This window comes from Narcine bancroftii, chromosome 6, assembly GCF_036971445.1.
Source record: "Narcine bancroftii isolate sNarBan1 chromosome 6, sNarBan1.hap1, whole genome shotgun sequence".
NCBI lineage: Eukaryota > Metazoa > Chordata > Chondrichthyes > Torpediniformes > Narcinidae > Narcine > Narcine bancroftii.
In genome coordinates, this window is record NC_091474.1 from 12194003 (window position 1) to 12207758 (window position 13756).

Sequence of the window (13756 nt, forward strand, 5' to 3'; positions counted from 1 at the left end):
ACGTATATTGTTTCACAATTGGGTAATGGTGCTGAGCTCTTGCCATTTGTTATGTGGATTAACAATCTGGACATGAGTGTAGGATGTATGATTGGTAATTTCAAAGGATCCTTATATTGCTGTGTATAAATACCAAAAATATTATATATATGATATACTTCAACTTTTGCCTGCCGTAAAGGCAAAGGACAAAAGGCAAAAATAATTTCTCAATTGACATGAAGATAGGTTGTGTTGTAGAGAGTGAGGATAGGCTTCAGCTCCAGAACAATATAGCTGCCTGGAGGATAAGGTGGGATAGCATGCCAGGATTTACACTCTATACCTGTCCCCTTTTAGCCTATTACTGAGGACATGAGCTGCAGCTACCAAGATCAGACAACAACTACATTATTTGTCATATTTCTGAGAATATCTTTTTACTGTATTCTGGTCTAGATAACATTCGCATCCCCTTTGCTTCATAGGTTTTTGAAACATTCTTTATTTTGCATTAAAGTACAGTTCATTCAAATATCGGTGAGATATTGATAATATGGACTCGGAGGAGATGATTACTTGAGCGTGTTCTATCTTGCTATTTGAAATTGGTTAATCTAAATATTAAATCTGCTTACTTGCTTAATTTTATTTTCTTTAATATTCTTTCATAATAAAAATCGGTCAGTCTTTATTTTGAATTTTTCAGTTAAGATGATCCTATCAGCTTTTGGAGTCCAAAACACTGTGGCTTAGAAGCTGCTGAGAAATCATAATGTAAACTACAGTGTCAAATATGGTCATGGTGGTTAGTAGGAATCCCAGCCTAATGGTGCAAGAAGCCTAAACCTGAAAAAAATGACGTCTTACATTTCTAGATCAGCCACTAGACTTAGGAAAGCAGTTGAATATTGGCTGAAATTGGGCAGGAAGGCCAGGCAATACTACCCAACCAAGAAACAGATTCCAGACCTTCAGCCATACAATTTTTTAGACTTACAGGACAGTAACAGGCCATTTCGGCCCACGAGTCCATGCTGCCCAATTACACCCAACTGACCTACAATGTCCGGTATATTTTGGTGGGGAAACTCATGCAGACCCGGAGAATGTAGAAACCAATTACAGACAACATTGGATTCGAACCCTGATCCTGTTCGCTGGCACTGTAACAGCGTTGCACTGACCACTACACTAACTGTGGTTCCCAAATTGTGAGCTGTGTGGTTGAAACTCCAGCATTGTGAATTTCAAGAGAGATGCAACACAAAGTGATGCTTGTATCTGCCTGGGCAGAGTGTAAATTAAGTACACTCCCCCGACCCAGTGAGTGCGGTCTAATCCCAGTGTCATTGCCAGAATTGCACCTGAGGGAAAATTTGTAACTTTGCAGCTTCAAATTGAAATTAAATAAATAATTTGAGAATAAAATTGGTCAATTGTTTTTCTTGTTCCATGGTTTTTCAAATGTATTTGAAAGTTAACTTTATGGTTCCTAAATAAAATAGCTTTGGTGTTGAGAATTTTCATTTTTAGCAAGGATAAGGTGGAGTTTGAACTTCTGTTCAAAGACTTCACTTCAAATGTTTTATTTTAAACTTTATTTAAGATTTTATAACATGAATAACATATAGGATTACATTAAAAAAATTAAGAATAAAATAATAAAATTACAATGCAATATCAGTAATCTAAATAAACTATACCCACTTCAAATGTTTGACAACTCCAGTGCAGCTATTCTTGAAAGGAAATTCAATTTCATCACATCTTACTCAAATATAATCTTGCAGGGAGAGCAGCAGTCAGAGAACTGAACCTTATCTTAAACGCATGAGAATTGTGAATATACATGAAAAGCTTATTCTGTTGTGAAATTGAAGTGATCATTTATTTGCACTGTGTGTAAACTGAAATTTTATTGGATACCTCATGAGATGAAACCTGACTTTTTTTTTATAATAATGTTCTTCAGTTTAGCAAAGTTAGGACCATAACCACAAGGTCGAACTCAATCAAGCAGGGCAAGGATCAGCATTTCCCAGTTATCATGAATGGGAAGGAGGACATTCTGTGGTGCACAGAACTAGAAAGGTGAGCCTTGCCAGCATTTATTTTAAATGCCCCTTTCACTCCCATTTTAATTTTTTCATTTTTTCCTCCCCATTTCAGATTCATTGAACTTATTCTCAGTTCCTCCTTGAGCCTAATATCTGACCTCCTTTCACTGATTGGCCACATAGTTTGAATCAAGAATGTGCCATGAGGAAAATTACATAGTTGAACCCAGATTCTCATGATTTGACACAGAATGTCCAATCAGATATGGATAACTGTAAATTAATTCATACGAAAGGAAAGTCAGTAATAATGGAATATTATAATGCGCTGTTGATTGCATTCGTTTTCTGAAAATGTTTTGATATCCAAGTTGCCTTAGAAATTTGCAATTAGAAAAAGTGTGTAATTTAAGCACAAAAAAAATATTCAAGTTACAAAGTGTATATTTAACTGGTTTGAAGTTGACTGTAATTTTTTTTTACACAAAATTATTTAAATGAAACTAATGTTAAGTAATCTGATACTTTCTCCTAAAAATTAGACTTCAATTCACCTTCATCAAAACCTATCAAATTGGGTAAAAGAGTCCCAAAATAATATTGACACAAAAATGCTGGAGAAACTCAGCAAGTCATGCATCGTTCTTTATGTAGCAAAGATAAAGATATATAACTAATGTTTTGGGCCTGAGCCCTTCATCAAGATATCAGTGAAAAGCAGGCAGGCGCATGAATAAAATAGGTGGGGGAGGGGAGGTTAGAGGTCATGTTGATATGGGTGGGTGGTCACCAGAGAAAAAAGCTAAGAAGTGATAAGGAAGGGGATAGGAGATGGAAGTGGGAGGCGCTCTGAAGGAAAGGAGACAGTGGGATGGAGAAGAGAGGGAGCGTGGAGAGTGGTCTACGGAAACCAGAGGTTGGTTAATGCCATCTGTTTGGAGAGTGCCAAGATGGAATATTAGGTGTTGTTCCTCCAGTTTGTGGCTGCCTTTGGTTTGGCACTGCATGAGGCCGTGGTCAGACGTGCCAGCCACTAGGATATCCCCGTCATTGCTGCGGACGAAACGAAGGTGCTCAACAAAAGAATCTCTCAGTCTGCATCTAGAGATCCAGATTCAGAAGTGAATTATTGATTCATTTGGAAGGACTATTTGGGGCCCTGAATTGTGGTGAGGGAGGAGATGTTGGCGCAAGTGTAGCACTTCCTGCAGTCATAGGGGTAGGTACCAAAGAGGCAATTTGTGGGAAGGAATGACGAAATCTCAGAGGGAAAGGGGAGGAGAGAAGATGTGTCTGGTGGTGGGATGACATTACAGGTGAAAGAAATTGTGGAGGATAATATGTTGGATGTGGAGAGTGATGGGGTGGTAGGTATGGGGTGTATAGAGGCAGAGGGGCTCAGGGCACATGTGCAGGAAATGGAGGAGATGTGGGTAAGGGCAGAGTTGATTGTGATAAAGGGGAAGCCATGATCTTGAAGATGGAGGTCGTCTCAGATGATCTGGAATGGAAGACTTCATCCTGGGAGCAGATGCAACAGATGGAGGAATTGAGAGAAAGGAATAGAATCCTTACAGGGGACAGTATGAAAAGTGTAGTTGAGGTAATTGTGGGAGTTGGTTGGTTTGTAGAAAATATTTGTAGAATGTTTGTCTGCTGAGATGGAAATTGAGAGATCAAGAAAGGGGAGTGTTGCCAGAGATGGACTGTTAATTTGACGTCGGGGTGAAAGTTGGCAGCAAAGTGGATAAAGTTGACAAGCTCATCATGAGAGCATATGTTAGCACCAATGTAATAATCAGTGTAGCAGAGAAAGAGTTGAGCCTTGCCTGTGTATGCTTGTATCATGGATTGCTCCACAGAGCTTCCAAATGACTGTCTTAGCTGGGGGCCATGCGCGTACCCATGGCTACCCTTTTGACATAGAGAAAGTGGGATGTCAAAGGAGGTTATTGAAGGGGAGGACAAGGTGGAAGAGGGTGGTGCTGGAGGGGGAATGTTTGGGTTTGTGGTTAAGAAAGAAATAAAGAGCTTCAAGATCTTTAGTTTGGGGGAATGGAGCTGAATAGAGATTGGGCATCCATTGTGAAAATGAGACTTCATTTCAGAGTATTGGAAGTTGTTGAATGGCGGGCATATGTGGTATTGTGCATATAGGTAGGGAGGGAGAGAGGGACTGGAATGGGAGGGTGGTAGTGGTGGCAGGAACACGCAAAAACAATGGGTTTACCCAGACAATTGGGTTTGCAGATCTTGGGTAGGAGGAAAAACTGCGCAATGCAGGGTTGGGAAAGAATGAGGATGGAGGTGGTGGAAGGGAGAAGAACAGAAGTGATGAGGTTAGAGATAGTGCATGAGATTGTGGCTTAATGGAATCTGTTGAAGGGGTAAGAAGAGCTGTTGACTGGCTATGGCAAGGTTGGGATTGGTGCAGAGATAGTGGAGGACAGTCCGTTCCAAGGGGATGAGTTAAAACAAGTGAGGCAAATGGTGAAGTGGAGATGGTCGATGTCTCTGTGGCTGTTGGAAATATGAAGATCCAGAGTGGGCAGCTGGCCAAGACGAGATGTCCAAAAGGAGGAAGAAGGTTAAAGCGCAAGAAGGGGTCTTCAGGAGGGGGTGGAGAATCTTAATGGAAGAAATGTGTACAGAGTTGGCGTAAGAAGAATTTGGCATTGTGGCACAGAACTCATTGAGGTTTGGGCACAAAGTGACAAAGGTGAAACCTCTATCGAGTACGGAATGTTCTGTCTCTGAGAGGGGAAGGTCGGAGGGGACATTAAAGACCAGGCAGGGGTCAGAGTGGGAATCAGTGGGGTAGAGGATGTTGGGTAGGTGCATCAGGAGATTGTGGAAATCAGGGTGTGGAGATGGAAGGTAGGGTAGGTCAGAGGGGAGAGATGGAAGTTGGGGAGGTCCAAATGGAGATGTGAAGGGTTGGGGAGGTGGATGGTTAGCGAAGGGAGTTGGAGGGAGATGAGAGGGTCTAAGAGGTAGAGGAACTTAAAAGAGTAAATGTGGTAAGTAGGGAGAGTGAGAGAGGATAGAGAAGGGTAAGGAGTAGTGGTGAGGTGATAAGGCAGTGGGAACTAGCAGCAGAGGTACCAAAGGTATCAGCCTTGTGAAGGCTGAGGTTGGTGTGAGAACTGGTGAGAAAGTCATTGTGAACGCAGGAATGGGGATAGTCGGGACTGGGGTAAGTGCCTGTGTCCTTAGTGTACTTTTGGTGCATTAAGGGTTAAAATGCCTTAAGGAACTCAATGGAAGAATATACAGAATTAATAATTTTAATATCTTAGCTAACTTTGTCATGGAACATAAGAAGTAGAAACATTGCTTTGAAGGTGCCTTACTAACAGAAAGAGAAGCCGCTTACAGAAAGAAATTTAAGATAAACTTTACCTCTAGTTTCGATTGACATTTTATTTATGCACATAAGAAATCAGACACTGATCAAAAAATGCCCGGTAGATGCTGAATTATGGTAGTTTAATTATTATTAACTCCGCATACTTCAACTTTGATCATAACTAGTGATTTTTCTATGCTAAAGGTATTTGGTAACATATACAATCCCCTTTGGAGAAAATGTTCATAAAAGTCACCTTCTGTGTGGAATTCTTCAGAGCAGTTCCATGACAGGGCCTGCACTGCTCTCCTTGTGCACAAGTTAATAGGGTATGATAGGAATGAGTGCTAGTTGTCAAGACTCTTGTCAGAGGTGACTACTGCATTTTTCTGTCTCCAAGGATAGTTCCTGACCATTTTTTTGTATTTGCAGTATTTTCTCATTATTTCTGGGTCTTGTCGACTAAAAGAACTCGTATTCATTAAAACCCAAAGTTAAGTCTGTCAAATTAATTTAAGAGTATACAAGGAAAGCCCAGGGAAGTGGGATAAGGATAGACAGGAGTAATAAAACGAATTATCTACTGCAGTAATTTCTGTGATCATTTTAGTGAAACGTTTCATGATAATCATTTCACTTCTAAATAAACAGCACTTGGTACCACAAGTGTAACCCATAAGGGAAATATTTTCTTGGTTGAAATGTTTTTAGAAGTGTTTTGATTCATCCTTTGCAACTGGATTTATGTTGTTCGTAAAATTGAGCAATAATATCCTAATATATTGCTGATTATGTACCAGAATATCTATTATATGGAGCAGATTCCTCACAGTTGAAAGGTGTCATTGCTATTTGTGAGGCTTGTCATGTAGCTTTCTATGAGGAATGCCAGGTGGCATTCATTTCCTGCAGAACAAAAGTTGTGTAAATTTAGATGAAAGGAAAATAACCGTGGGAGTGATATTGGAAAGTCTGGACCAGTGGATGATGTTTGTATTTAAGCCTGGCTATCTAAACCTGCTTCATGTGTTTTAGATTTATTGACAAAGTACATACATGACATCACATACAACCCTTGAGATTCTTTTTTCCTGTGGGTGAGACAGAATTACCCCTAATTGGTAGTGCAAAAAATAAACTGTACACATCATAAATAAAGAACTGTAAACAGATAATGAATGTAAAGAAACTGACTTTGCAATCCCGAGAAAAGAAAAAGAAAATCAACCAATAACGTACACAAGTAAGAGTCCTTAAACGTCTCTGATTGTCTTTGTCCTTGAGGAGTCTGATGATGGATGGGTAGCAGCTGTTCCTGAACCTGATGGTGCGAGTCTTAACGCACCTACACCTCTTTCCCAATGGCCACAGCAAGAACAGAGCCTGTGCTCGGTGGTCTTTGACAGTATATGTGGCAGGGTGATTTATTTACATTCTCATTTATAATAATCTAGTGTATGATGGTTAGGCGAAGATGTATTATGTTCATATTTGTAACTCTGGTTGTTATTTTATGACTTTTGCGGTTTAACCAGGAAATATAATTTCACTTGATGTTGTTTTTATGTCTGCTGTACCTCCATCACATTGTACCTTGTGATATTCAATGTGTCACATTATTATACTATAGAAATAGTGCAGAAACAATCTTTCAACTGAAATATGTAAGTCAAAACTCAGCAGTGCTTAGCCATAGAATTTCTTCACAGCAGACTGGCAAGCAGAAAATATGTGCTTGATATTCCAAGGTGGCTCCATGTGAACTTTCCTGAATCCCACTGACCTGACATCAGCTATATTCAGAACAACCTATTTTGTTCATAGGTTTAATAAAAACAATTGTTGGATCCCTTGCCTATGGAAAAGACATAATGCTTTTATTAAATGTACATCATGGATACCTCTTCCAAGGCCTATATTCTTTTGAGCTAAATGGGACAGCATCAGCAAATGCCAACATGTATCAGCAGGAAAAAATAGGTCTTACCTGTTAACCAACTAAATGTAAATGTATCACAATCAGGAGAAAACTGATCAATCAAATCACAACTGTAATCCCTGAACTGAGTAGTCACATGATCATATCATATTTTCATACAATATAAAAGGCAACCATTCAGCCTATCAGATTTCTGCTGACTCTGAGATTTCCTGTCAATCTTATTGACTCTCCAACATCTTGTTTCACATGTCCATCAATTCCCTCTAAATTTCTGTTCATTCACCTACACTGGGAGCAATTTACAGTAGTCAATTAATCCATCAGCATATATATATATGGGATGTGGGAGGTATTCAGAGAAAAATGCACGGTCACAGACAGAACCTGATATCAGGATCGAACCTGGGTCACTGGACTTGTGTGGCAGCAGCTCTGTTAGCATGGGGACAGTGGAACTGTGAAGAAATAATTTATGAATCTAATGTATATCTTATAGATTCTATAGCACAGAAATGAGTTATTCATTCTAGCATTTCTATGCCGTAAATTCTCTGCATCACATGCACTTCTATCCAATCTAATTACTTGTTCCATCATACCCTATCTATTTAATAGTTTCCTTATCTTCAAGCCATATTCCATCTACTCTTTGTGTAAAAAGATTATTTTAATTTTTTTTTAACAGTTTTCCTTTGATGTACCCATTTTGTACATGCTTACAAATGGCAATTTCTTCATATATATTGTAAAAACATTAATCAGGTCTTCTCCTAATTAAAAACTTACTCCTGATGTCTCCCCTAAACTTTCCTCCCTTCACTTTGTACAGACATCCATCTTCTGGTGTTTGCTATTCCTGCCCTGGGAAAAAGGCGCTGGCTGTCCACCTTATCTATGCCTCTCAAAATCTTGTAGACTTCTATGAAGTCACCTCTCATCCTTCTTCCAAAGAGAAAAGTCCTAGCTCTGCCAACCTTGCCTCATATGACTTACTTTCCAATCCAGGCAACATCCTGATAAATCTCCTCTGCACCTTCTCTCTAGCTTCCACATCTTTCCTCTAATGAGGTGCCCAGAACTGAACACAATACTCCAAATGTAGTCTCCCAACTAATGAAGCCCTGTATCCCAGGCCTTCTTAACTATACCATCAACTTGCATGGTACTTTCCTGATAGTGCTGACAAAGCGTCTTTGTTCTGAAATATTAATTCTGTTTCTCTTCCCACAGATGCAGCATGACCTGCTATTTCTAGCATTTTCTGTTTTATTTTAGATATCCAATCTCTCTGAATTCCACTTCCCTCATAGTTGTACTAACCTGATAAAATGTTATTGTTTACTTTGATTTACATGTTAACCTCTGGGAAGCCTTTTATCTCTAGGAACTTAAGGTGAAAATATGAAAGCTTTGAATTTTGACAGGTTTTGTTGCCCATTTCTTCTGTTTGTTTGTGGTGATTAGTAGTTACCATGCCAGACATTTATTCCTTTGTTTTCTCGGTTTATATGCCAAAGTTTGTGAAATATGATAGGCTGCAGATGCTGTGATTGTGGCTACTGGGAGATGACCCATTTCAATTCCCCATCCCTTTCCCTTGCCGACATGTCTGAGCATGGTCTCGTGTACTGCCAGACTGAGACCACCCATAACCGGATGGTATTAATATTGACTTATCTGGCTTTTGTTAAACCACCCCACCCCGTTTCCACCGTCGACTCTCCATTCCCTGTCTCCTTTAGCACAGACATGATAAATTCTACCTAGCCCCTTATTATATCCAATTAACACCTTTTGTTGGTCTGGATTCCTCCCCCATTGTTTGAATTCTAAGACTTTCTGATATATCCTGCTTCTGCCTTTTCTGATTTTTTTCTTGGAAGAATGAAATGTTGGCAATATATGTTTGTCTCCTAGAGATGCTGAAAAGATCAGCTGAGTTCCTCCAGCATTTCGGTGTTTTTTTTTTAACTTTATGCCAAAGTTACAATACTGTGATTTACAGATGCTCATCTCTACCCAAGGTCATTTAAAATCTATTTAAATTCACCTATAATTTCAGGTCGGACTCATCTGAAACAGAATTATTCCTTGTCCATCTGAAGCTTGTGTAGATTTTATCTTTGTTCTGTATATTTTTGAAGTACCCTGAAGATCAGCCCACTTCTAGTTTGCCCGGATAGCCTTTCCCCCTCCTTAACCCAAATACAGTACTTTATTTATTAGATTTATGTTGTGCCTAAACTATGGGCAGATCGAGATAGACGGAACGATTTTGTGCAGAGTAAACAATATTTTGAAATGTTCTTCCACACAGGCATGATATCAGGGGCTTATACTAATTATACTGAATAGATAATAATTAATTAGTGTGTGGCCTATCTGAATGCCTTCTCTTACACTGTGTTTTATCAAAAAATCCAACCTGAAAACATGAGTCCTTTATATTTTATTGTAATTTCATGCAAAAAAAGCTTTATGCTGCATCTTTCCCTTTCTGCAGGATCTTTGGCTTTCCAGTGCATTATACAGATGTGTCAAACATGGGAAGAGGGGCCCGGCAAAAGCTTCTTGGAAGGTCATGGAGTGTGCCTGTCATTCGCCACCTATTTGCACCACTGAAGGATTATTTTGCTTGTGAATAACACAGTATAACATATGCCTTTAAGAAACTTAAGGAGCTTTTCTTCAAAACTAATAGGTAGTAAGACAAATCCAGACTGGTTTTAACTATACTGTGACACAAAATATTTGATTGGCATTATTTTGAAGGTTGCATGCTGTACATTTATAATACTGTGGCCATTATTCACAGTCACAACTCAGGACAGGGTAGGTAGTAAGCATGCCTACTATAGTTTTAGCTTTTGTAATCTCATCTTTTATATGGGAAGAAAATAGAATTCCTACTTTTAGTAGTAGTTTTCTTATAGTAGTGTGAGGATTAAACTTCACAGTTTTCTACTGTACTTTGTAGTTGGTCTTTTTTTATGGGATTTAAGGGCTTTTAACTCTTAAATGGTGCTATTGTCCACCTTTTAGATTTTCAACCTCTTTTCTAAACTTCTTACATGGTATTTTATTGTTATACATATCAGTAGTTGGAGTTTTGGTAGATAGATTATGTCATGAACCTGGTAAATAAAGCTAAATGTAGTAGAATTAAAATCATTGTTCAAAAATGTTGAAGTTGTTGACTTGTTTAAACAGTATTCCAATATATTTTAACATGCTTTTCAGCAAAGTTTTTATTTCTTTCTGTATCCTGTTGTATGTGTAGTTGGTGAATAATCATGATACATTGTTTGTTTATGTTTTGTATTTTGGCAAGGGATGCAGAAGTGTAAATGAGAAAAAAAATATTAAGATGGAAAACCATTTAAGTTTAAATCAAGACAAGTTCTATAAACAGCATTAGGAGGGTGACCTGGTGAAGCTGTACTGTCACCATCCTTGTAATCATGTTCACTCTCCAAATTACAGTCAAATTTGTTGCTAAAGTGATATTCTCATTGGTGCTCCATAATTAATATTTTTAAAGTTTTCAACTGAAAATACAAGGCTGTAATTATAATAACATTATGTCAAGATTATACTTAGAGTTTTTAATTCAAGACAATACAATTTTAGTCTCAAAATAAGTTACATTTTATATTTTGAACTACATTTTCTTAAGATTCTCCATCTTTCTAACAGAGTTGATTAAGGGACTTGCTCCCAAGGGCAAGATATTGCAGCTGCAAAGGCAATGTTTTAAGTTTCCAGTTTTTTTTTTCTCAGCACCTCAATTTTGCAACATTTCTGGCTTCTCTTAAAATCTTCCAACCACCAGGGTGTCAGGATGATACAACATGGCATCTTGTCATCTTAATGTGCCTCTTGTCATTTTTAATATCTCACATCAGTAATCAAAAAACTGTAAGGGCATGCTAATTTGGAATATTTTAGCAAGATGTTATAATGATATTAGGATCTTACTTTCAAATCAAGAGATTATTTCTTATTTTTATAAATTTGTAGTGTAAATCTAGTCACTTCTCAATCTGCGAATCAGGGACCATGATCAAAACAGAAGATTCTTCAGCAAAAGAATCTCTTTCCTCTGTTTCAACAAGTTGTCAGTCCTAACTTTGTCAGTTCAATGTTTGCATCACTTATAATTTTTTTTTATTCCTTTACCTCTATCCATAAGACTTGAAATTTACTATAGTTTCTCTCTAGCCATGACTTGCTTTCTGTTGTGTGTCCTAACACATCTTGCCACCAGTTCTATCAAACTTACCAGCTGTAATGAAGGGCTGCCTTAACAAAGAAATATCAACATGTTTAATATTTCAAGTTGACTCAACCTAAAGTTTGTATCAGATAAAACTTTGCATTAACATGAAACTGAAACAGAAATTTAATATAATTTATTCCAGTTAGTAATTTAGAACCACTGCAATTCGCTGCTCATTTTGACAACCACAAGAACCAAGGGTTCTAAATAGAATTTAAACTGAACTTAATCTTTGGTTTAGAACTAGTTTAGTGTTTAAAAAGTAACTGAATTTAGTTGGAGTTTAAAAAAAATGTTTTTATCACAGTCTCTAACAGAAATCATGTATACTCAAATAACTCCAAATTTTCAGGGGATCTAACAACAGTGAGCCTCCTTGGTGGTTATGGAATTGGACTATTTCACAAGGAAGCTGCATGAGTCTTCTGTTAGTGATGGAAATTTTGCTGGAAAAAGCAGACAGGATATAGCTAAGATTTAATGCTAACATTTTTTTCATGCTCAAGTCGTCTGCCACCATTCATGTTTGCCTAATTTGGGCAGCCCAATTTAGGACCACAATTAAGAAAGGAAAGGGAGGGGGAGAAAACTGACTTTGATTTCAGGTGTTTTTTTTTCATTCAAATACTGGAGTGTTTATATATTTTAAAAAGAGCCCAAGGTGATAATCCTTTTCTGCTAGAAAATAATTACAATTCTATTGTGAATAATAATGCACTGGGATTTCTGCCTTGAATTATATCATTGGTGATCTTTATTAACAATAAAGGGCAACATTGAACTAAATGCAAATAAGTAAGAAGCTAATTCATGGTACCAGTGCTACACTAAAATAAAGAAGGATGCAAATATTATCACAGCACAGCTTTAACTGTCTGGTAATTTATCATAGCTCAAATTGGTGTATGACATGGTGAACCAGAAGACCTGTGAGTTAGGGAGAGAAAAATCAGGTAGAATTCTAGATTCTGTTTGCTGTGCAGCAACTCATTTGTGAAGTACATTATGTAATGTATACTCAGAGAGGACATAAATGTCCTGAACTGGGATTCCCTATAACAAAATAGTCCTTGACCATGCAGAAAAAATTTTAAACATTCAATTCCCAACCTCACTGAAGTAAATGTGTTTAGACCTGCTTATTTAAATAGAGATTTTTTAATTGACTTTAACAGTGTCCATTAACATTCCGTGGAACTCAATTTAAATTTTTTTGAATATTCTTTCAGTGAGGGCACAAAAAAAAATCATGTTTGGGATTTTATAGGGATTGCATTTACCCATTTAACTGAAGAGTGTTAATATTGTGGCCAAAGAAAGGTTTCCACAACCTGAACTTATGAGTTTATATTTAATTCTGTTGCTTTGATCGTTTACAACCTGAGAATAATCTCTCATAAATATGTACAAAAATGTATGTTAATAATGGTTTTCTTACAAACCAGCCTATCAGATTAATCTGTACTAAAAGATTGTGAATCCCAGTTGAAGCTTATTATTTAACATCATTTACTAAGAATGTTAATATTGGTCAGAAGACAAAATTTCATACCTTTAATTTCTTCTTTGTGGAATTAACAAAATTAATCACTGAGTTGGAAAGTGGGTTGCACAAGACTTATTTCACAGTGTTGGCTTGTGAAGAAACTGTCATCACTAAATTACTCCCTGACTCTAAAACCAGTTTTGAACTATTCCCTTTGAGGTCCAATAGCATTTTCCCACGGTTTCAAAAAATGAGTTTCATCCTATTTATCAGGCAGAGATCACCATTGGAACTACTTGTATTTATCCCTCTGTACTTTCAAATCAACACTGTTTACAATATATTGTGATGGGTGCAGCTACTGTATGTGGAATTGTTTCTATTTGATCATTTGTTTCAAATGAGCCAGCTAGCAAAAATGCAATGATGACCAGCATTAAAACACTTCAAAATTATTATACTTTATAAAGTTTCTCATGTTTTTGCTTAAAATATGTAAGCAGTTTTCATTGTTAGAAAATGTGTGTTTGAACATGTTGTTTTGATGTTCATCACTTTCACTTTACTATGGCACAAAGAATTTAACTGTTCCTTGTGCGAGCTCAGAGGTACAAGTTGTAGCACTGCTTATCTGTTTACAATAAATGATTATCCTCTATTA

General features: G+C 37.4%; 1 protein-coding gene across 14 annotated transcripts in view; it reads left to right on the forward strand.

Moving 5' to 3' along the window:
- dnmt3bb.1 (DNA (cytosine-5-)-methyltransferase 3 beta, duplicate b.1) overlaps positions 1 to 13756 on the forward strand; it is a 333238-nt gene extending 319482 nt beyond the window's left edge. For 11 of the 14 annotated variants that reach the window (XM_069883973.1, XM_069883974.1, XM_069883976.1 and 8 more), the window contains 2 exons: positions 1955 to 2073; positions 9834 to 13756. In XM_069883973.1, coding sequence (XP_069740074.1) covers positions 1955 to 2073; positions 9834 to 9975 — 261 coding nt within the window. In that variant the 3' untranslated portion in view covers positions 9976 to 13756. Of the gene's footprint in view, positions 1 to 1954; positions 2078 to 9833 lie in introns of those variants that run through there. The other 3 variants (XM_069883982.1, XM_069883985.1, XM_069883983.1) reach the window with 2 other exon arrangements.